The sequence below is a fragment of the Corvus brachyrhynchos genome, unplaced genomic scaffold (genome assembly GCF_000691975.1).
Source record: "Corvus brachyrhynchos isolate BGI_N302 unplaced genomic scaffold, ASM69197v1 scaffold302, whole genome shotgun sequence".
Classification (NCBI taxonomy): Eukaryota; Metazoa; Chordata; class Aves; order Passeriformes; family Corvidae; genus Corvus; species Corvus brachyrhynchos.
The window spans coordinates 2739924-2765557 of NW_008237244.1; the positions used below are offsets into that span (position 1 = coordinate 2739924).

The following is a 25634-nucleotide window of genomic DNA, read 5'->3' on the forward strand; positions in this document are numbered from 1 at the left end:
TCACTGTATTTCAAAATAAGGGAGCAAGGGGATCTTAACTTTTTTTTCCTTCAATCTATGATCACAAATTGTAGTCCATTGACTGATTTCATATATGTGACATCCAATTTGCTGTTCTGTTCAAGGTTGTTGTCTTTTGCCAGAATGACTTAGTTTACAGCTCTTGTCTTCCCAGAAAAAGTAATAATTCTGCAATTTGTGCTAATTTTATGCTAATTATCTAAAAATAAATAACTATTAAAGTAGCACATCCCAAACGGCAAACTCAGAGTACAGGTATGCAACCTACAAGTATGCAATCTGTTTCAAAGTACAATCCCAATGCTGCCTAAATCCAAATACAGTTGAAACTGCTAATACACTGCCATTGTCACCAATGGAGTATGTTAGCAATTAAGAAAATTAAGTAATTAATCATATGTACCCACAGAGGCATGTGGATGACAGGAAAGCCATTTTGATCAAGTCACTTCTGGTGAGGCAGTGTGATGGCATGGTTCAGTAGTCCCTATAACTTTCTTAAGTGCTTAGTAGAAACACACTGAAAATCTATTATGTCAGTAGTGGTATTTCAAAATCAAATGTGGTTTCTTAAAACTTAAGAATGTGTTTGTCAACTTTCCACATACCTAACCACAACCACTGTGCCTTTTATTATTCTTTTAAAGGCATTATTTTGTCAATATGAATGCAGTTTAAAAAAAAAAAAACCCCACCACGGTAGATTATTGTATGATCCAATATCTATTTATATACTTTGTCTAGTACAAGTAAATACTGGAATACATGTTTTGTGAAATACTACTTTAAATAAAGCACCAAATTACGTATTTTAGGAAATCTGCTTATGTATATAAAACAGAATATGATACTAATTTCACGTGCATAATGGACTGCTCTTTCTCGTACTTCACAGTGAGCATTTTTCATTTCTTCTTCTATGAGCAGCTTGATAACGTGCAATAGGTTCACCTAGATATTCCTTAGACCCATTCAGATCTTGTGAACCAAATTCCTTGAGCACAATGTGTCTGTATGAGCTGATCTGAAACTCCCCATTGTGACGATGGCTTTCTTACCCTCACAAATTTACTTATTTAAACATAAACCACAACAAAATCACTCTTTGGCAAACATCTTCAGGTGCAGCAAAACATACAAGGGTGTTATTTAAACACAAGGTACAAGTGTATTGCTTTGCTGGTGTAACATTCGTCCACTGTATCTTTTTCTTTTTTTTAATGTACTTTGGGATATTACAGACTAATAATTCAATATTTTCATGCTGATATAAAAGTTCACATTTGCATTTTGTTCCTACTATTAGCAATCTCCTATATGTAATACAAAACTCTTCTTCTGATGCTTCAGACATACTTTTGAAATCCAAGCAAACAAACTGTGTTTCTATAGCTGACCCATTTCAAGAAACACATATTTTGCACACACATGTAAAATACAAAGGTTCGTAATTAATGCCTTGATGTTTTGACAAAGCTCATTATAGCTTTCAGAAAGTACATCATGCCCTTTTTATACAAGGATCAAAATATAGCCTTTTCCCAAACAAGTAATATATATACAGGCATTTACATAAGCCCTCATTTCTAGTTTCCCATTCAACAATTTACACACAGGCATTTACATAAGCCCTCATTTCTGGTCTTCCATGTCAAAAATTTACCTAAGCATGCCTCCAATTTATTAGTTGTATACCTCCTAGAAGGATAAAAGTATGTTAAACCACAGCAAAACTGGCCTAATCTTAAGCACGCATGCTTTGTTTGAGCTCTGCAGTCTCTGAAATCCTTGCAGCAAATACATTCAGGAAAACAGCGTAAGCCAAATTCACGACTTCTCTATCTCCAGCATAAGTGATGTTTTATCAGCTGAAATGTACGGTAGGGGTTGTGATTTTAATTGCTTCCCTCTTCTGAAAACAACTTCACTATCTTATCTGAACCTTTCCGCAGGTGGTGTAGAATACAACAGTTGGTCAATAATACAGTAAGATCACAAGCAACTGAAGACGATCATAAGCACGTAACAGGAAACACAGGTTTGAAGTTTTTCCTTTTTAAAATTGATTTAGTCTGGGTCAGGCTTTTTGTATGTTTATTTAAGAAGCAATTCATGTTGAACCAGTTACTACATGCTGCTGAATAAGCATAATTCTTAGACCCACTGTAAAGAAGTTAAACTTATTCACTTACAGCTCATCTCAGACCTACAAAAACCTACATAAGCCAGGAAAATGGCAGTTAAAGACTATAAATTATGTACTAATTAAGAAATATTTGCAGACTTTACATGAAACAGCTAATTTTTATTAGTACTTACTGGATCTCTGTATGCACTGATTTCTGCTTCCAAGCAGAGAGATGACAAACCTATCTACCCAAATTTCAATTATTAAAGGTTTTTTCTGGTGGTTAAAGATACTTCCTATCCTAACTTAAAAAGGAAACAGACACTAAGCTTGGATGAATATATACTCTCTATTTCACAGGAGTAAAACCTGTGGCACACATGTAAAAGGACCCCTTCCTCTTCTGCTTAAGCTTCTGAAGTCCCAGGCTAAATCTAGTCTGAAAGCCCCTCATCGATGCATGAGATGTGACTGAATACTGTAGAAATCACAGCAGTATTTATCACTGACCTAATGCACCTTAACTGCCTTTTCCCCAATTCAATTTAATAAAGCTTCCTCCTTGAAAAGCTATTGAATGTATTGTACCAAACAGGGAAATTGAAGCGAGTGTTTCTTAGGGACACAATGGACTCCATCTGGAATGACATGCTATAGATGTTAAGAAGGGCACAGAACAAAAATGTGTTAAACCGAGACAATCTATGACAACAACACTGGCCTTTGAGAATGCTAAGCTTCTCTAAGTAAAACCTCAGACAGTAATCAGCTTTTCAAAGAAAGGCAACTACAGTTTTTGGGTTTTTTTAATTATACCAAATAAATGTGTTTTTATCACAGACAAGTTAACACTTGAGCCCTTGGGAGAGAAACAGAACTGCCCCAACATCATATATCATGATATACATCATGATCTGAGTACTAGAATAAAAAAATCCTGTAGCATGACTTCTCATGATGGAAGTCCTGGATGTGCCTAAATTTGGAGATATTAAAAACACTTATTTGTGAGGAAGATGGAAAGAAGAATGAGAAGTTAAGCAGAAAGAAAAGGAGAGCACAGTACTGGGCAAGAGGAATAATTATGGAACCTGATCACTGAAGCTGAAATTAAAGAAAAGCAGCAGATAAGAACATTCTGATGTTGCAAGAAGAGAGGAGGAGACATCTTAGGCAAGAAGAGAAGGTCCTCACATGATCCTGGGTACATATTCTGCCATACTGAGTGATACGCATGTCTTCCGGGACAAGGGTAACCCCCGCTTTGCTTTCCCACCCTGCCATCTGTCCATAGGGAGACTTACTTGTGATGTAACTGAAAGTGTTTTATGACTGCCAGGATGTTGGAAACCTTTATCTTAGTCTGGATCAGTATAGCAGGCTTTCAAATGCCATCAGCAGTAAACACCAATTCTCACTGTTCCTGCCTCTTTTCCCCAGGAATTATGCTACATATGACTGGCTTTGTTGGCAGCTGCCCCTTCTCCCCTCTCCAGCTCAGCCTCCAAATAACTCAACTACTGTCCCATCTCCATATTTGCTGGCAGGATACTCTGGATTGGGTACGTGCAAATTTTTATTAAATGAAAATATAAACTGAGTAAAGTTTGTAAAAAAGTAAAAACGAGTAAAGTAAATTGCTTAATGCTTTTCTGATTAGCAAGTGATACTACTGATTACATGAATCTCTTTAACAATGAAAACTGCATTCTGTCTGATTAGCCTTTGTGTTGTGTTCTGCACAGCCAGATACACCAACATTATCTACAGAAGAAAATACATGGCAGATGTCCTGTAATTCAGAGTGGTTAATCTTCATAATATGTATAGGACTCTTGTAAAAAGAAAACATCAGCGATAGCTCTATGAGCAAAATAAAAATGACTGAAGACTTCTTAACATTTACATAGCGGACAAGTACATTGCATCACTAATACAAAGGAAAAAGTTATTAATTGCATTATAACTAAATATGTTTTGTGGTCAACAATACTCATCAGTTCTAACTTTATAATGATTTATAGTGTTCATCATTTTCGTACAAAGACATAAATCAGCCGAGAGGTAGATTACTTGTACAGTTAGTATGTTGACAAAAAAAAGACCAGTGACTGAAACATATGCAAAATTTTCTTCTGATTGCACCCGACTGCTTCAAACAATTGATACAGGGATGCACAAATGCAAGTGTAACAAGTAACTTTCCTCTTTTTCAAATTAATGTTGGATAAATGTGTGACTTCTATCTCGGGCACTGGTCCGTTTTTTGCTCTGTATACCTACAGAGAGAAGTATCACTGAGAGGAGAGGAACTGGTATAGGTATTAAAAAAGCTAAAGAAGAGGACGAGACAATAAATAGCTATAAAGATCATTAGGTAACACAAGGATATGCATATGGGAATTTAGTACTTTTACATCACAAAAAAAAAAAAAAAAAAGAAAGATGATTCAATTATGGATTAGCATGTCCTAAAACATGATTCAATACATTAATGCTGAAGTGCCTGGTGAAAAAAAAACCCTGGATGCATTATCATCTAGAACAGTTAAACAAATAAAAGAGCAGTAAGATTTTAGTAGATTGTTGTTAACATGTCTTTTAGTCTCCTTTGTGTCAGTCTGGAATAAGGATGTGTTAGATACATGTTTAGAAAATTCAGCCTTGAAAAGGGTTTGAATTCTGCTATTTGAATTCACTCTCAGCTTCTAGATACTTCAAGCACAGTACAGAATCTACTACTATGACAATCATGGTTGCTGACAGAGAATGACATTAAGAGAAGGTATTCAGGATCTTCAACAAAGCCATCACAGTACTCTACCTACAAGTGTTTCCCTTAAAAAGTTCCAAGCTAGTTATTAAATAGTCACTTTGAGACATGCAGATGGGATAGTTAGAAATACAGTTAGCTCTTCTCTGATTCTAGACTTTTCTAGTTGTGCAGCAATAACTCTTCTACAGAAAATAATGATAGTAATAATCAAACTTTATCTAAAATATCCAAATATACTATTTTCTTTACTAATATTTTTCAACACAGCTTTTTCTTGCCAAGCTGAAACAGACAGGTCTTCCCTTACAATTACTTTGTAAGCTTTTTCTTAAAAACAGACAACACAGAAAAAAGCCCTCAGTTCTGAAAGAAATTGCTCAGAGATGAAAAACTGTAAAATTACAATCACATTTTGCTAACTACTGTGTGTCCTCTACGTGACTAGTTTCATCAACCACAACTACTGAGTCATACAGGTATTTATTTAATCCCAAACCATTTTATAAAAGGACTGACATTCATTGAGCTATCATAATGCAAGAGAAGAGAGATTTGGTTTTGAACATAGAAGAAGAAATCTAGTGAATGGAATGCAATGGTTTGTGCCTATTTTGCATATGTGGTTGACACCCCCTCAGAAGGAACAGAAAACACTCTCAGTTAGAACTCGAGGTGACAAGTCTAACTGGATGCATGGACGTGCAGGAGAGCAGAGTCTCCTTATGTTGTGCACAAGAATGTTTGGGACTAGACAGACACCTTTGGCTGGCCTGCCATGGGCCTGCAGGACATGCTTCCCCCTTTGCAAGGATAGAACACGCCAAAGGAAAATAGGAGAGGCAGATTTCATTCCTGTTCTCTCTAAACTTGCTTATTATGTATCTGTAAACAACAAAAGCCACCTCTTTAACAGTCTACTAATTTATACTCTGGGCATAAAGCCATAATAATTTTGTGAATATAATTAATTGCATAGAAAACATTTTGAGAGTATTCTGAAAATGCAAAGATATAAAATACGGATAAAAATTAACAACTGTGATTTTAAATGATACACTATTTATTTATTCTATTTATGTGACTACTTAAATATTTTTATTTTGAAACCCAATAGGTAGCTATTCAGAGAAAAAAAAATAATCAACACCCCCTTGTGCTTATTAATTACAGTGGTGGTGCCAGGTGGGTGCTACAATAATTCCATTTGCTATCCATTTAGGAAGGTCAGATTTTACTGAACTGGGCCACACCAAGGTCAGGACTGGTAGCAGTGCATTGATCATATAAAAGCTACTAAACACATGAAAGGAATTACAGTAGCTCACACATGAAACATTTTGGCCCTCTGCTTCCTTTCTTAGTCCCAAGGGCAGGAAATGCTCTACATATCCTGTGAGGTGACCAGACATATAAAAGTAGTCCCTTGTTACAAGGGCTGTGGTACAGTAATTGCCTGCAAAGAAGCTGAAGAACTTCTGTAGTGCACTTATCTTCTAGAGTTGCTTCTGGAACACAGTATGAATACCCTATAACAATAAGGTATGGTATTAGTAAACAATGAAGTAATTTTAGCCTCTCTCAAAAAACGTGTAAAATGAAAGAAAGCTGAACTTTGCAGCTGTGCATTTAGATGTCATCTGTTTAATTACTTCTGTAATTTTATTGTTTAAATTCCTCAGCAAAAATAACAGCATGAGCAAGTCTGAACTCGTAAAAATCAGTTTTTCATTTTTATACTGTTTAATGTTTAGACAGTTTGAGAAATCTCTTTATACTTTTGAAGCATTCACCCAAATTCAGGGAGCACTGTATAAATATACACTTGACAGACTGTATAAATGATAAGTATGCACAATTCCAATGGAAGGTCTGTATGATATTTTTGGATGCCAAATGTTCCTTAAAAAAAACCAAGCGGAATAGAGTTTCTCTAAATAGTGGAAGTCTGGGGAGGGGACTAGCAAAAAAGCCAAAATACAATATAACCCAAAGACTTTTATGCTTTTGTTTTATGGTAGAAATATTTTTATCTCAAAACTTAATGCTGTTCGGCAGTCAAAGGATCTTTCATTTCAATCTTTTAAATATTTTGTGTCTACTTGCTTTACCACATGACTAAGATAAATAATCTTGTGATTTTCCCACTGTTTTCAGCCTGCATTTTACTTGGTTTAATTATTAATCTAATTAAATGATACAATACCTCAGTTTTTCCAGATGTTCTATAAATTCACCTGGAAATACCTGTTTCACTGAACACAGGCCTTCATATTTGATGCATGGAATTTCTCTAAGTGGTGTGGTACAACCTGGTATAAAGGAACTGGCTGGAAGGCCTGTCCTCAGTGTGTTTCATAAGCTGACATGGGACAAGGTTCCTTTTTGCTGCTGTGTCAGTATATCAAACTCATACCTGGACATCAATCAAATTGTATCTGAAGCAGAAAAGAACATTATAAATAAATAATTACCAGCTTTTCCTTTACATTAAACAATGTATATTAATGCATACCTTCAGCATGTGTCTATTGCAGCAGATAATGTTTATAACATGGATAATACAAGAAACTATTCTAAAACATGAATATTTAACTTTCCAAGTCAATTCACATTTATCTTTGACGCTGATTGCATTAGTTTCTCAAGATGCCACTTGTATTTTCTTCTTCTTCTTATAGAATCACCATATTCATAATGGCAAGCTGAAACTATTTTTGAAATACTGTATATGATACTATAAAATACGTCAATAACACAGTATTAAAACTAACCTTCCTTTAATTCTTCTTTCCTGAAGTACTGGCACTACTTTGTCTATTTCAATATCCCTTGAAAACTTTCCTGATATAAAAATTCACTTCATATTAATTATGGAATACATTACCTGTCATGTCAAAGCCAGTGTTTTTTCCTCCTTAAAACCCCACTAGACTATTGTTAATGGCACCTCCTAAGTCAGTATGAATCTATGCCTAACAAAATATATTGAAGGGGACTTTTACTTCTAAATATGCATTTGAAGAGGGGTGAAGAGAGAAACAAAAAAGATGCAAATCTGCTCAAAATATCCCTGTGTACTCACAATATTGACCATGAAGACTACAGATTCCAACGTCAGGTAGTTCACTGACTCCATGATGCAGCCCAAATATTTAAATGATGGTGGTTATAAAGAAAACTTAAGAGTTTTATTTTTCTACCTGGAGCTAAAAAAAAAAAAATTGCAAGGACACTGCACAGATACAAACACACCAACAAATACACTGCCCATTTGGGAAACAGCAAATTCCACCACCTGTAGTTTGAGTCCAGCTTAGTAAATATAATTGGTTACACTCTTATGAGCTGCAATGAGTGAAAAATACAATACATAGATTTGGAAAATTATTTTTAGAAAACAACTTCAACAACACCTGCAGTTACATAATGTATCAGGCATTTTTTTGACTATGCCAAAAACATGGAAAAATCAATCATTGCAAGCTGTATGAATAAAGTAGGTCAAAAAAGATATGCCAGAGAATTGCATTCCTCTGTATTTTTCTTGAATACATATAGGCACGTATTTATACACTTCCAACCTTAAACTGGGAAACAGAAAAATTTCCAATTTGCTTTGCAGCTAGATTTGCTAATCTGCAAGTTTCTTCCTGTTCCTTGAAAAATCATCACATACAAAGATTAAATAATAATATTCAATAGTTAAGTAATTTTGGTTATCAGAAAGGGTTCAAACCTATTCTGCTCCTATCTTGCAAGTACAGGGCATATCTATTTATAGATACTCCTATGTTCTATTTGTACCACTTGTTTATTTTTTAGTGTTGGAGAATACACAATATCAAGCCAGAAAACTGGAGTAGCTAACTTATGCCAGTCATTTACATTGAAGCTAATAGAGATGCCTGATACTATCTCTGTATTTTATTACTCTCAACATGCACTTGTGTTAGCCATTAACATACCAGTGCTGGCCATTGCCTTCTCACAAAAAAACCCAAAACCTAGCAACAAAAATATCAGTGGGCATGAAAAATGTTTTGAGAGGCTCAAGAATGGTACGTTTATCTTTGTGTCCAACAACTAATAAAGCCCATAAGATTACAAACCACCCTTAAAAAAAAGTGATGGGTTGTTTGTTCTTAAGAAAAAAAAAAAAAGGAAGAATAGCTTCTGAAATGCAACAAAACCACTGTACATGACTTTTAATCTTTTTTTTCTTTCTTTCTTTTTTTATTGCAGCCTATTCAGGTTTAATAGCACAGTAAGACCTTAAACATAACAAACATTAAGCATGACTTTTGACCATACTTAAGGTGGTTGAGCTAAGTGAAACTATATTGGAAAAATCAGTTAAGAGCTAGGAACCATAGTCTATTTACAAATAGTAAAATTTGAGTTGCTCAGGATAACAGTAACATGGATTTAATTTTGCCATGAGAGCTTGGAAGAGTATCCCATAGAGAAATATGCTAAAATAACATGTTACCATTCTGTATATTTCTGATAATCCTTTTTGTTAAATAATTGAAAACCAAAGTTGAAATACTTACAAGCATTAAATGAAAGACACTGGCAAACAGTTTTGCAAAAGAAAGAAATCTTCTATTCAAAATGTAGTTTAAGAACTGTGGTATGAATTTGTCATAGATAAAACCCTGTGAGGGACATCAGAGAACCCACAAATATTTATGGAATGAACCACAATCTGTATACAGAAGTTAACAAATGTTTCATTACAAATGGGATATGCTTCTCCCTGTAACAGAAGCACACAACTTGCATTATATTTACCTTGAGATCCTGTTAGAGTTAAAAATGCTACAAAGAAAAGAAGCCTGCTTTATATATTACTGGAAAATACTTTTCAACAAAAAGCATTGTTTGAAACCAGATCCAATGGAAATTATATTTACTCACAAACAGTTATGAAGAAAACTGTAGAATAGGAAGTTTTAAAAGCTCTCCTCAGTTCCTTTAGAATAAATCATTTACTGCAGCTAAGACTTTTAGATGTTAATTTTCAGTACATAAGACAGAAAAGCAACCTTGATGTGTGAATTCAATCATATATTTTAAGAATCAGCAATGTAAAGTCTGGGAAGAAACTGTAAGGAGTTTGTGTAAAGTAAAGGAACATTACTTAAGTAATTCATACAGAGGAACCACTCCAGCTCGTAACGTGGCATTCATTTCTAAGTACCAGCTAATTATTTTCTTCCATGTTAACAGAAACCCAAACACCTCCCCTCATTTCCCCCTGTATTTCACAATAACAGGCGCAATATAAAGCTACCAAGGTAAGGGAAAAAGAAAGATTAAAGGGATGTAACTTGAAGAAATGTAAAAACTTCAATAACGTTGCTTTATAACAAACATAAAACACAAAACACAACTCATAGAAAAATTAATTCTATCTTTCAGATTACCTTTTATTTCCCAGTTTTACCTGAAAAGTTTTTCATTGCATTAAGGTTGCTGAGTATGTAAACAGTGAAAGCATGCTGGGATTTTTAAGTGGTATTTCATGTGTTTTTTTCTTTGTCTCTGTGCCCTTTCTTGTTTACCTTTTTAAACTGTTACAGTCTATTTAATAATGTTAATGCTGAATCTAAGAACTATTTAAAAATTCTTAGTACACAGTGTCAAATTCTGTGCTGTTTCAAAAGCCCAGATCATGATGACAGATTAAGCTGATCCAAGCCCAGGCTGATAAAATACACCTTTTTGCCAGGGCTAATCCTTGTGTGCCTATACAACAAATAGGCTTCGGGTAATAACCTTATTGAAAACAATTGCCTGATGGCCTCAACACTTTTTATTTCTTTCAGGTCCCTCAGCCAGTTTCTTATACACAAGTACAAACAGGAACACCACAGAGAAGTAGATCTTAAAAGAGTTCAAATTTAGATTTACAGTTTAAATGGGCACAAAACTCATTACCGAATGATCATGGGTAAAATAATGCTTAGAAATTGACATTACATGCACCCCACTCTGGGCTGTCCCAAGGAAGCCTGGGGCCACACATGACTCCTCTAGCCCCTTCACTGGGCATGGCTGGTCTGCACATCACTTGCTTGGATGGGAGGGCGAGAGACTCCTCTGCTCAAAGAACTCTTCAAACATCTGACATGTTTTCTCTCCACTGTGATAAAACATGAATTGCTTTAGGGAGGAATTAGAAGTTTGGAAAATATTTTCAAATGGGAGAAAGGGACATTATAATAGTTAAGGGAAGCAAATAGTTACAGGCTTGATCTTAATGAAGGAGGTGCATTTCAGTGCTAGTTGAAGAGACATGAGATTTCTGAGGGGTTCATTCAAAATGTGCAAAACATGGAGGGAAAAAAAATGAAAAGAAATTACTCTTCCTAGGGAGAAGATGAGAACAACTGCAATGACCTTAGGTCTCCAGAAAAAACCACCCCTATGCATAACAGGTATTTAGAATCTTAAGACTAGGGAATATCAAGGCAAGAAGTTCAAGAAATGGAGCATTCTAGTGTACAGAATACAATCGAAAGATTAAAAGGATTAGAATTAGCCAAAAAGCCAAACAATTTGTTTTATTTTATTTTGATTGGCTTCATCACAGCAGAATTGCCATTTTTTGGGAAAAAAAGGAAATGGAAAAAACCCATGTTAAACAGCATCTCAAACCAGCACAAATGAAAGAAATCCTAATCTCTGCTCCACTCAGTCACCATAAACATATTAGATTTCAAAACTGAGGTTGTATGGATTTCACATGCCAAGCTCTGCATATACCACACAGAAAATACTTATTAGCTGTGTTAAAACAGTATTTGAGACAGTGAGAAGTATCAGAAGACCAAGGAAACTCTGAGATAAGGCTGCTGTGTATCTCTAACAGCCTTGACTTTGCAGAAGATATAGTAGTTAAGATCACCCACAGCTGAGAAAACTTTTTATAGAACAAAGTATAGCACATGAGCAAAGCAGAGACAGCAATGCCCTTGTGAAAGTTTTACTTTACAACTGCTATTTACTTCTGACCTTAAGCTGTTTAATGATGGCATCATAATTAGTCAAAGAAATGGAGTATATGCTACAATAAATTATATAAAGTATGTAGACATTGTAGACTCCATTTAGAAGAGATGCATCCTTCATGCCTGGCTCCTAAGTTCACAGTTAAACTGTCCAACCTGAGAATTTAATGATCTGAACACACAATCCAGTTTAAAGGGAGTCTGGAAACCCATTCCCAATCTAAATGGCACATACCTGAATAATGAAACAATCTTAGCCACACTGTAAACTAAATGCTTTGTGCCTTAACTAGGAAAGTTAAGCACTAACTATGACTGGCTTGCACACACACATCATATTTGCCACTGAACTGGTCCACAATGCCAGGGGAGACCATTACATTGTCCTGCACTGCTGAAGAACAGGCACCTCCACAAGGTGCCCAAGGTGAGTGGTTCTCCTCACCATACCTCAACACTGGAGCCCCTCCCAAACACATGAGCAACTTCCCATGGTCTTCCAGATCAAACTTGAATGGTTTTGAGAGATTTCTGAAGCTGTTGTTTGAAATCTCCATCTGCCTCTAAAGCAGGGCTTTTGGCCACACATAAACACATCTCTGTGAGTCTCCAGAGAAGTAAGTTCATTCCTCCTCCCCACCCCTCCATAAGAAGGACTGGGATGCAGCTAGTGACAAGAACCCAGTCGTGCAAACACCTCAGCCAAGTCAGAAGCAGAAAGGAAGGAAAAGCTTTGCAGATAGAATGCATATTAAGTCCTCAAAACAAAGTTGAAAGTAACAATAAATCATGGAGGAAGGACATTATTCTTCATATTAAAATATTTTTGATATATGCACTGTATAAGACTTACTTGACTTCAAAAATATCTCTATCAATTCTATATGCTTCAACTTTGATCTGTTTAAATTAATTGGTTATTCCTTCAAATTCGTTCTTTATTGATACGTACTTGTTTTTCTTTTCCCCCAACATACTTAGTAAGGTTTCCAGAAATGCAGCCCTGATCAACAACAAATGGATGCTTAAATGACATAATGACACTACTCTTTGATAGGAATGGTTCTGTGAAGTATATTTCAATTTCCTTTCTCTGAGGAACTGTACAAAGAAATTTAAAATTATTTAAGAATCCGATTCTGTGCTACTAGGTGAAAGAAAAAATATAAAGTAGGTATGTGTATTGAGAACATACAGTGACTAAACTGATCAATTAAAGACAAAAGTAAAGTTGTAAAAATTATTTTCTTATAAAATTTATTTTATTTTTACTCTTACACTATAAGGAAATGTATTTCAAATATATGTATTTAGGAAAATTATTTATGTTGAAGATGCCTGTAGAACTCACAAAGAAATTTCAAGTATAAACATGTTTCATAGTTAAAGCTGAACATTTTTAAAGCCAAATTCCAAATATAAATTTAGCTTTGAATAGCTTTTGGTATTAGATAATTAACAAGCTATATTTCTCAAACTAAATGGGCAGTTCCAGCTGTTATTTTACAATCAGTTTCCACTGAGAGTTTTAAATTAATAACTGCTGCAATAGCCTCAAACATGCCAGTGCTAATTAGGAGTGGTGTTTGTATGTAATGCTATCCATATATACAAATACTTTACTGGGCAAAAGGTCTAAGCAGACCTTCTTTTTTGCCTGTCTGTTAAAGATAGAAGAAGAGAGAAATGTAAAGCAGGAAAAGACTTTACTTCCAAGCCCTACTCCAGAGAGTAGTATAGAATTCTTACAGAAGATAAAGATGATTTTCTTAAGTCTTCAGACAACCTTATGCTAAAAAACATGTGTTCAAGTTAATAGCAAAGAACAATATTTAGAAGTTGCTATTTAATATGAATATTTTGATTTACAGCCCAGTTCAACAATTAATAAATCTAAGGATTATTAAATACAACAAAGAAGCAAAATTGTATATTCAAATTATATGTAGCGAGCATCCTGCTTAAAAAAAAAAAAGTATATCTATCTATCTATCTATCTATACATATCTATATCTTAAGAAATAAAACCATCCTGGTTTGAAATCTGAAAAAAATCAGTAAATAAATTACAGGAACAATTTCAAAACCATTGCTGTTAGAGTTTTTTTTCCTTAACACAGACAGATGAGAACTGAAAAGGATGCTAATGCAATCCCATTTCACAGCTTATATGCAATAAAAGAAATACTTTTTAAAACACTAAGAATTTAATCTCTTAAAAGTTTTCTTCTTAAATAACATTACCTCTGCATTTTTAATCATTTTGAAATTTACAAAAAACTGCAGTAGAGATTTTACAATATACTAAAGCTGATACTTCTTCTAATTCCCTATGGTACATATGGACAATTTAATAAGCTCACATTTCTCACAAAAACTAGTGCATACATTCTTTTTCACTGATTACCATTGTTGCCTATATTGAAAGAAGAAGAAACTCTGGTCAGCATTAGCTAAGTTTGTGTTTGCTTACGAAATAAGCCCCAATGAAGTATTAAAAACTAAAAAAAGGTAAAATAGAAAATAAGTCTTAATAGAACCTTCGTAAAATAATCAATTCTTAAAAGGAAATTATTCATATTACGTCCATATTCTGGGAAACATTTAGTTATCTTAATGCTAACTTCTCTGCAAAAACAGAACAGTTTTTAAACTGTTACTTGGTTTGAAAAGGAAAACATCAAAAATTAAACTTTTTACTCATAATAAAGTTATAGAAAATCCAGGCTTTTTGCAACAATAATTTCAAGGTATAGTTTTTCAAATATAAACATGTCAAAATATTTCTGAAGAGAAGATGCTTATAGATGTGGGTGCTGTTGAAAAGTTTTGAAAAGCATTTGATTTCCCAAACCACATTTGAAAGAAAAAACAGATTTCCACACAGACTGCTGGCTATGTATGTGCTTCTTTCACAAATTCCTTGAATCATTTTTTCCTTCTCTTCACTCCAGCACTATCAGCACAGACATAGAAAATTGTTTATTACTCCTTATTTCACTGAAGAAATTTTGTTAACCAATTATGGGCATTACATGATTATTACAAGGATGTTCTAGACAGAGTTCCTTGAAATAAAGATAAATAACAGATTTTCTATCAGGAAAATAGCTTTGTTTTGCTATTTGCAAATGTTTGAGAGTTAAACAGTGGAAAACAGTAAACTACAAAAATGAAAAAAATTATAATAAGAAAAGGCTTGTATTAATAAAAAGTTTGATGAAAAAAATAATAAAATCTACAGCTACCTTTTCATGAGTAAACTCTTTGCATGTAATGTTCTTGGGGGAGAGGCATGTCTAAAGAATTTCCATTTACAGTCACAAATTGGAAACAGTCTAGGGACAGCTTTATGCTTTGATCTATGAAAGATCTACACATGAAAATGACCATGGAACACTCAGACCTGGACTGTTAAGCTTTGATATATGACATGAATGAAATCCTTGGATCTCAAAAATGATGAATCAAGAGCATGGACAATAATTAGGTTCTTTATTGTCCAAGCTGAGGAAAGCCTGGGATTCTGCTTACCTAAACCCCAGAACACGATTTTAGTTTTAGTTTAGCAGTATTATTCCTGACTTTATAAGTATGACCTTTACACAACAGCCTCCATTATCTGAGCTCTTTGTCAGCAATTTCACTTCTGCATTAACAATGTTGTAACTCAACATTATTTTACTCCATCTGTTCATGGACACTCCCTAAAACTTTATTAATTAATATTCCATGACAGTTTGCTAAAAACACCCTGTTGGGGATGATCAGCAATTACCTATATAATTGATCAGACCATTAGCACAGTATTTGGTGTAATAGGGTCCTTATCCCAGAACAGAAGTAGAACTAAATGTCATCTCAATTTCAGCTCTGTGGTGCCTCGTATTTAAGCATATCCATGCATCTACTTCCTCTTATTTTTTCAGTCAGAGAAACAGAATTTCTGGGTCTTGTGACAAAGTTTTCTCAACCATTTTCCTATTGAAAGTGTCCAGTTCTGCTGATAGCTTAGCTATTCACTGTTCATATCCCCAACATACACACTTCTAAAAAATTCATTAGTGTTTATGTCATGTTTCCATTGACTAGAAGTGTTCAAGGATTCCAACTATGCTCAGCTTAAGTGCACTACGCTCTCTTTGTACATACAGGAAAATACTGTTGTAATCTGAATGGTGACAAAATTATCTCATAGAACGTGACATAATTGGGCAGAGAAGTGATCAAGGTGACTACAAACACATCTGATTCATCACTTCCTTAAAGCACTATAATTTATCCATGCTGATATTCTACATTAGCCACTTTTATTAAAATAGAAAGAACTTTGGAAATGGCAAAAGGAAAACATGTGAAGACACACAAAGAAGAAAATGTGGCTTTTTGAATTTCCTGGGAGATGCTATTCTGCTGCAGTCATCTCCATAGATGGAAAAGGATTTTCTTTCTGGGTGCCTTCAGAGTCGCTTTATAGTCATCAAAAGTTTGCTCTTTTGATAAGTAATTATCAAACATCTAAATAATCTGCTAGATTTTCTGTCTGGAGAGAGAGGTGAACAACTTGATCTAATTGCTTTGAGTGGGAGGCTGAACTAGATGAACTAGAGAAGTCCCTTCCAACTGAAATTACTTAATGATTATATGCTTAACTTGGACTTTTTTAACAGTCAGCCACATAACTGCTTTTAGCACTTTCTACATAATCATACACTTAAGTTTTCAGAGAAGTGCTCACTGCAAGTAAGAAATCTTAGCTGATGTCCTCCAAAGCAAACAAAGTATTGCAACGAACACAACAACTGCTAGAAGTTGTGTAGTTACGTTCTTACTTTCATTACACTAATACTAGCAGAAGCATTCCATTCATATAAGGGACCAAAGAAACCATAGATGAGATAGTTTTATGAAGATCTTAAGGAAAGAAACTTCAGATGAATTTTTTATACTAGGCACCAGAGAGCCAAAGAGAAAATGCAGGCCTGAAAAATGAAACTTTTTGCCTGCAAAAAGATGCTTGTTTCCTCCTGTACTTAACAGCATTTATAAAATTTCTCTCCAATGTAATTTATCCAATATCACATAACGGGCTGACTTTCCCTGCATCAGGACATTAATATGATTTCCTGATCTCAACATCCTTCCTCCCCAAAACTGCTAGACTTTTGCCTGTTTTGTCAAATGTATTTGGCTACTCATTTGGCCACTTCAAAACTTCTAACACACACAGCACAATCACACAAGCAATAAATGACCACATCAACTTGTTTTTCTGCAGCCTGCAGAGTCATCTACAAGCAGCAGCCTCACTCACTCCCAATCCCAAGTTTAATATAATAAGGTAGTTAAAGCCCACAAAAATATAGTTCCCTTCTTCACTGCTTAGCAGAAACTTCATTTACTCTGACCAACTCCTTCACAGTTTCAATTAACTGTTCTTCCCTCCCTTTAGCCAGGCTAGGCAGCTACCTTTCCTGCATTCTTATCCAAAACCTCCTTTATTCTGCTCCCCAGCCCCATCCCAAGGCCTTCTGATAATCTACAAGAGTTCCAATCAACAGAACTGGCAGTTTCTTGATGGCAATGTACAATTCTGGTCATATTTGTGGAAGACAAATACAGCTGGAGCTGAAGTTTAAGAACCGGAGGATATGAGAAATCATTAAAACCAACAAACCAACTCCTACAATTTAGCAGAAAAAAGAAACTGAAAAAGAGACATTGTCTCTTACTGTCACCAGAGAGAAATGTGTCACCATATTTCTTTCAGGAACCCTAAATTTGCTGTTATGGTGCATGTATCTTTCTTTACTACACATTAATAGTCAAAACTAAATTAGTCCATTTTCTACTGGAGGAAATAGACTAAATTTTATATGGGATAGGAAAACTGAAGTTATGTCAATACATTTCTTTCCAACTTCCAATAATCACCTGAAATGATATTTGTGCCCAAATGTTTGAGGCACATTGTTTTTCCAACATTCCATTTTCAGTTTAGTTCTCTCTCCAAATTAGCATGTAAGCTCTTTTTCCTAAGACATAATAGGTGGAGTCACTTCAACTTACAGGCCAAAAGTGGTCTGGTTTATTTAGTATGACCTGGAGCTGTACCAAACTTACCTTTCATGCACTGGCATTCTACTAATGACATATGAGCACATGCAGTTTTTCATGTATAAATTTATGGGACAAATTCAAAAGATATTTGGAAATACTATTCAGCCTCTAGCCATGTTTCTCAGCCTTTCCAAAAAGAACAGTTTCTAAATGAGAAGCCAGAATTCTTCTTTCTCATGAAGCCCTACAAAAGTGACACTAATTGCATGTGGTTGTAGTTCAGGCCTAAACAGAAGACTGTTTAAAGCAAAGTGACACCACAAATTAAGTTTGTGTCCCCACTCCAGAAACACTGTAAAGACAGTGGTTCAGACAACAATTTATTTTCTTTTATTCTATTAAAAGCAGCAGCATCAAATTAGAGAAGAGAGGTTGGGAAAAGACAGAAGATGACATGTTGGGATTAATAGGATGCTGTAGCTGCTAATTCTTCAGTAACCAACAGGCTGCTGTAATTTATTTTTTTTTAGAGTCTCTTACACTGGATATTGTATTACTTGTACCTCTCTTAGTATTTACTAAGAAATCTTTCACCTAAGTACATGAGCTACATATTGTGTGTGTTTGCTCATTTTATTACTCAGTTTTTAAGCATTTTGTATTAGCTCCAGGCTTTTTATCTAGTACCATGGGCACGTTTAAAAAGGACAAATACTTTGTAAGAAGAACTCTTCATATTTGGAGAAACAAATACTAACATTAGACCTAACACCATGTGTTAATAATATCCCACTGGCTTTTTTTTCCTTGTATACAGAATGTATGTCCTGCCCAACAATACAAAATCCTTTGTACTATTTTATTTAAGAAACAACTGAAAAATGGTGAAATTAACTTTACTTAGAACTCCAGCAGTCTAACAGCAGTGACTGCCATGTAAAAAAATGAAGAGATATCTTCAAGCCCGCCTCTGTAGATATACTTTGTTCTGAATCAAAGGATTTGTAATTAGAAAATGGATCTAGTTCAACCCCAAACAGGAATCTAAATATTTTTAATTTAAACTTCTTTTTTATTCTTTGAAAACGTTCAAGCTTGCCTAAACAGATTAAAATAGTCACTTTCCTCCCAAAATCAAAAATCACCCTCTACCAACTTCAATATTGTCCCATAAAATGCTACAAAGTAACTTGATGCTCTGCTCTGATATGTCTTAGAAACAGTAAAGCTAGTATGACTGGATGATTAAAGAAAGAAAGAGAAGACAATCATTTGACAGATGAGGATAAATTAGAAGAGTGGTCATTGAAGCAGAGAAAATCACTTGAAATGTCAAAAAACTCAGAAAAAGACATAGGAAGCATGATATTGGGAGAGTGGTCACAAAATGCCAGTAGCAGTCAGATGTCTCTGGCCCAGCTCTTATTTCTACCTTACTCATTTGGTGTCATGATTTCTAAAGGAGGACTGGAGCATACCATAACTGCATTAAAACTATGAAAACCAAACACATACTGCACAAATCTTGTCTGGAACATTTATGTATATAAGACCCACAGGACCATAACACAAAATAGCATCAGAACCTTTAAGTAATTTGAGTGATTCGAAAAGCACTGAATTTCAGCATTTCAGGTAAAGCCACAAAGGCAAGGATACAGACTCAAAAATGTTAACTAGCATAGCCTCATTGATTTTAGATGTAAACGAGTTGCTTACTCACTGGTTTGTAATGTGCATACAAGAAACAGTTCCCCTCAGTGACTGAAATGACCTTACAGAAGCTGGTAATTGCAGATTTCACTTTATGACCAGGGATTTTTCTGATAAAGTTTTTGTTGCTATGAGGAGAGTGGAACCTACATTTGGGTCTCTAACTCTTAAAGCAGGTATCAGATGGGAGCCTCCTCAGATGGAAAGAGCAGAAGCAGGAAGAGCCTGTACAAATGTCTGGAAGATCTCTTTCATCTGTGAGCACATGGAGAGCTGGATCAGGCCTTGCCACCCAAAGCCATTGCCAGTGCCAGGCTGTAAGACTTCTTCCATGAAAGCTCCATAATACAAAAGATACAATGCTCATTTAAAAACAAAAGGGAAAAAAACCAAAAGATAAACTACTATAACCAAACATACAAGCAAACCCATTAATTTAAATGTTTCCACATGGAAATATGAAGAAAAATACTCTCTTACAACTTCTAAGTGATCAGAAGTGAAATTGGAGATATTTCATGGTCTCCTAAAAATCCTAGTCTTGACAAAAGTAAAACTTGCTGTCATTTTCTAGGCAGTAAATGTTTTACTGCTGGGAAAAGATTTTGATGTTTGCAATTTCTATTGAAGAGCACTATGAAGTAGTTAAAAATACTGCCACATCTGAAAAACAGACCAACGGGAAGTATATGACACTTGTTCATCTGTATTTCTGTGACTTTTCTCACTTGGTATTATTTGCAACCCTACTTTCATGTCTGGCAACAGTGCCAACTCTACTAAGGATCATATATTACTTTTATCATGTTGATTACATATGTTCACCAGTTTTGCTGCCTATATATGATTAGTGTGGTTTGCACATACTTAGTGACACAATCCAGAGCATGACATTTTCACAGAAAATGTGTTTACTGGGAAAGAGCTCCTTAGAAGTTTGCGTTCCTTTAAGCTTTGATCTCCACGACATCAAGAATCCTACAGTTTGAATATATGTTTACCATTTATATTATTAAGATCTATCTCCTTCTCACTATATGGCTACTGAACACTTTGGTAGTCACAAAAAATTTCCTTTTCTCTAAGGTGAGCTTAGTAGTAGCTGAATAAAAGAAAGCCCCTTAAAATGTTCTCATCTGTGAGTTTAAACTTCATAGTGATTTGACATTTAAATTCTGTTATTCATCAGCACTTCACAGCAGAACTTGATTTCTCTAAATGGATTTGAAAGCCCACAAGTGAAGAAAATCAGAAAAACCTGGTTTTGAATATCAAAAGATTGTATGTGAAAAGTATTTTTACAGGCTGCACATACCCGTTTTATTGATCAATTAACTTCTCCCAGAATGAATTTTTCTGAGACCATATATGAAAGGCCAAACCCTTCCCCTGACACTTACTGATAAATGTCTTTTCTGAGCACAGCTCTACTAAGAGGGTTGTCAGCCTGAGGAGCCATAGAGACAGATCCAATCTTGAGAACCAAAGTGTCTTCTTTAATTGATGGATTAGCTGTAGTTAGGAGAGAGGAAAATATGTGTTTGATTAAAAGTGAAGTGCACATAGTAGGAACACTAAAAAACTACTTTATAAAAAAAAAATGTACACAAGAATATTTGCTAAGGATTCAATTTTGCACAGGAGCAACATAAAATCAATAGCCCTGCTGTGATACATAAAGGCAAAACTATTGTAATTTCATTTCCCCAAAGTTTTATCACACCACCAAATCCTGGTCTGTGTCTTCTCATTTTCTCTGACACTTTTTTGGGGGGGAGGTTTATTTCAAAATTACTTCAATCATTTTATCACAGAATCTTTGTGATCTGTTTGTTTCTCCAATAATTATTTGCTGAAATATCAGCATGTAAACCACTCTGAATCGTGCACCGTTTTTATTATTTAGATGTAAAACACTGCAGGATATCACAATATAACCATCCTGGTAGCATTTGGAGTCGGCTGCAACACACATGAAAAGTTCAAACACAAGGACTGAAACAAGAGAACCTGAAATCTGACACATATACAAAGAACAAGATGTAGTACTGGACGGTAAATTTCACATCAGTAACAAAATTATTCCAAGAAGAAAAATCTCTGCTTTCCACTTATCTCCATAATTTTCAAATTTCAGCCACATGTAAAGTTTTTTAGTTATAAAAGCAGTGGTCATATTAGATAGAAAACCAAAGTTCTGCCCAGAAATAAAACAGCACCAGATTTTTTGTAGAAAGCTAACTCTGTCAGCAGGCACAGACAAAACACTTGGGTAAGGTTGTGCTCAGAAGACTCTATATTAACTAGGAAACTCCGGAGCACATGTGATGTCAGTTCAAAGAGTTCATCATCCAAAGGGAAATGGTTCACTGCAACACCTGTATGAGATGTAACACGAATGGAACAACATCACACTTGCTCCCACATCCAAGGAAGTTCTGCAAGATTCTTGTATATGAGTTTTGAAAACAAGATTACAGTAGAACATAGTTTAAATATTTTACTGAAGTGTGAAATGCTTGGTGTGGTAAGAATCAGCAAAATCTGTAAGTTTAAAAAATGATTTCTTCAGACCAGTAATGTCTTGGTGAAAAAGACACCATGCTTTGCAGCTAAATATGTATAAAGACATGTTTATTTTTGAACAGATCGAAGAAGTCACAGAAATTCTAATACGGTATTTTCAAACTGTTGTAGGGAATACCCCAGTAAATATGCGGCGAAGTGGGAACACAAGTTGTGATACACAAGTATATTAGCACACAAGTGATCTATTTAAAAGAACCTCATGTACTTACAAAGTAAAGACAAATCCTTTAGCCCCCCAAAGCAAAACAAAACTATTTACAGATGGCTTGGTTGCTAGAAATAAGATACAAAAGTTAAGCTGATGAAAAACTCCATTTTCTGACTAAATCTGAACTCGTATTTTCAAAAATTAGTAAGGCATTGTACTAAGTACTAGAATACTGCCACTATACACTTAGGTGTTGGATATTTGCTTTCCAATACTCACATAAGAAAATGGAGTGATGGTGTTAAATGTACATCTGATTGTAACTGCAACTTAACTAGGTGGCAAATGCCTTAGTCTTGGGAAGGTGTTCTTAATAAAATATATCTTAGGCTAAGAATTTTAATTTGTCTCTGACACTTAGCAAAGCAAAATAAACACAGGACTGCCCATAACGATCTCTATTGTGTAAGTATTTTAGGAGTTTATTTCAAGGCTGGGCACGGACCTTTTGCATACAGTTTACTGTAGGTTAATAAATTATGCCAATTTTAAACCAGAAAAATATCACAGGAACTAATATATTCAGCTGGTTTCTAAAGAGTCATATGACTTATGATGAATTCATACTTTCATTCATTAACCCATGCTTTTCAAAATATGGGAATAATATAGTAAACAATCACAGTCATAGCAGATATTAAAAAATTTGAGGGGAAAAACATCTATGCTACACTTTAAAACATACTTACAATTTAAGTATACTTACAATATAATACTGTACATATATTACTTTATACTTACAATATAAGTATAATCTAGGAAAATCTTACAGATTCAAGTGTAATAATGTTGTTCACAATCTCATTTGGTTTTATCCACTCCTCTCAGTCATCTTTTTGCTAAGCTAAATACATTACGCTCTTTTAATCCTTCCTTTTAAGCCTTCTCATCTAGCACCTAACATTTGTGATAGTTTTCAGCACACATTACTTTATACTTACAATATAAGTATAATCTAGGAAAATCTTACAGATTCAAGTGTAATAATGTTGTTCACAATCTCATTTGGTTTTATCCACTCCTCTCAGTCATCTTTTTGCTAAGCTAAATACATTACGCTCTTTTAATCCTTCCTTTTAAGCCTTCTCATCTAGCACCTAACATTTGTGATAGTTTTCAGCACCCTCTCTACTTTTATCAATACTCAGTTTTATAACAGTAAGCAAATTGAACATGATATTCCATCATCTGCCATATGCAGAAGTACAGCTACCTCCCTTATTTCTTTTCCCTCAGTCCACTGTGACCCTCAAGCTGTTTCAGCCACTGTTTCCCAGGATAGTCTCTCCAGTCCTGAAGACCCAGTCTGTGTAAACTGTTTCCTTGATTTGTAACTTTAGCTTTAGAAGTTTTACTGTATTTTCTACAAGCAGTGATATAAACACAGTAACCCGGATGCACAGCCTCAGGAGATTCTTTGCAACAGTCGCTGATGATAGCAGCAATGGTTTTATATTTACTTTCAGACTATTAAACACCAATTTCATTATTATTCCCAATTGATGAGGTTTTGTGGATTTTCTCTTTTTAGACTCCTGGTTAGCCATTTTTAATTCATTTAACATTTCCACAGATACAGTATGGGGACGTATTTAAATTAAATACCATGAGACAAAAAGTCAAACGCTCCAGAAAAGTCTAAGCATATCAAATCTTTGCATAACATTTTATCAACTAAGAATTGAAACCACAATGAAGAATGGAAATCAGATGTTTTTAAAAAGTCTAGTTTTCCATAAAACCATATTTATTATCATGTAACAAATATGTAATTCTTTATTAACTGAATCCTGTAATATTTTTTCCTTTATGTTCTCTGAGAGCAATAAAAACTACCTGTCTTAAATTTTATTTGAACATTACACTTTTCATTTTACTAGATATACCTTCAGCTGTCTAAAACCTGTTCTTCCAAGGTGTGTTAAAAATTAGCCTCAGAAGACTAAGATCCCTGAGCACAACTTACTCAGCCTGACTGATTTGAAACTTAAATAGTAAGTGAGGAGGATGTTACAGACCATATGTTAGGACAGACTTCAAAGTAGAGAGTCATGTTCATGACTCTCTTGCTCGTGACAAGAATATATCACTTCTACAAATGCAGGACATACATTTATTCAGTGTGCTGCCTTTTCTTTTTCTCTATCAAGAAATTTATCATGTCCTTTGTAGTGATTCCTGATATTTTGCTCCTAGTTTGTACAAAAAAGGGTTGTTATTGTCCTCCAACCAGCCAGATGTAGATTTTTTCTGTCTTTACAACTTCTTATCAGTTTTTTGCAATTTAAACTTTTTACTTATAGTCTTCTACTGTACAATAATTCTTGTTCCTATTTGTCATATATTGCTTTTATATATTTAGTTATCTTTACTTCATCGCTAAATAAGTGTGGGCTGTTGGCCAGAGTTTGAAACACCACCTGATGTATTAACAAATCAAACTCAGAGAAAGCAGCATTACTTATTGCCAAGGATAGAATGCTGCCCTCAGATCTACCACAAAAAGAAATGTTAATCTGGTGCTGCTGCAAAAACCATGAAACTAAAATATTATAAAACTGTGGGTGTAGTCATGCATGCATGTATGCAAATTCCCCAGAAGAAACACGATTTTGATTATTTCAGTGTTTGTCTACCGCAGTTCATTGTGCAAGTTGCGAGTAAACAACAGATTTGTGTGCTTTTTTTTTTTAACTATACATGCAAAGTCACAATTACATGTGGGGTTTGGGAGAAGGGTAGTTTTTGTAGCTATCAGTATGAATAGCAGACAATTGACTTGAAGAAAAACTGAAATAATTTTTTTTTACTGCAGTGATCACGAATTGAAACACACAAGTCTTATTAGATTGAAAATCTCTCCTAGTCAATAAATGATGAAGGAGAATCTTATGGAGGCGTATCTCCACAATATGTAACACTCTTCTGACCTAAGACAACAGAGATGTGGGTCTTATTCAACTCTTGCTCCTTATTGCTTCTAATTTATATTGTTCTTGTAGACAATAAGCAGGAGAAGAGTGAAGCAATTTATTTAGTGTTCAAAAACAAATGAGACTTTGGGAAAATCTGGGGTGAAAGAAGAAATGAAAGAACAGTACTTATTGTCATAGTGATGCTATT

At 34.7% G+C, this 25634-nt stretch overlaps 1 protein-coding gene across 8 annotated transcripts in view; it reads right to left on the reverse strand.

Annotated features, from left to right (window-relative positions):
* The window catches only part of VPS13B (vacuolar protein sorting 13 homolog B), a 437850-nt gene that overhangs the window by 155790 nt on the left and 256426 nt on the right, over positions 1-25634 (reverse strand). For all 8 annotated transcript variants that reach the window (XM_017730363.1, XM_017730354.1, XM_017730356.1 and 5 more), the window contains one exon: positions 21115-21226. In XM_017730363.1, the coding sequence (XP_017585852.1) occupies positions 21115-21226 (112 nt within the window). The remainder of the gene's footprint in view (positions 1-21114; positions 21227-25634) is intronic.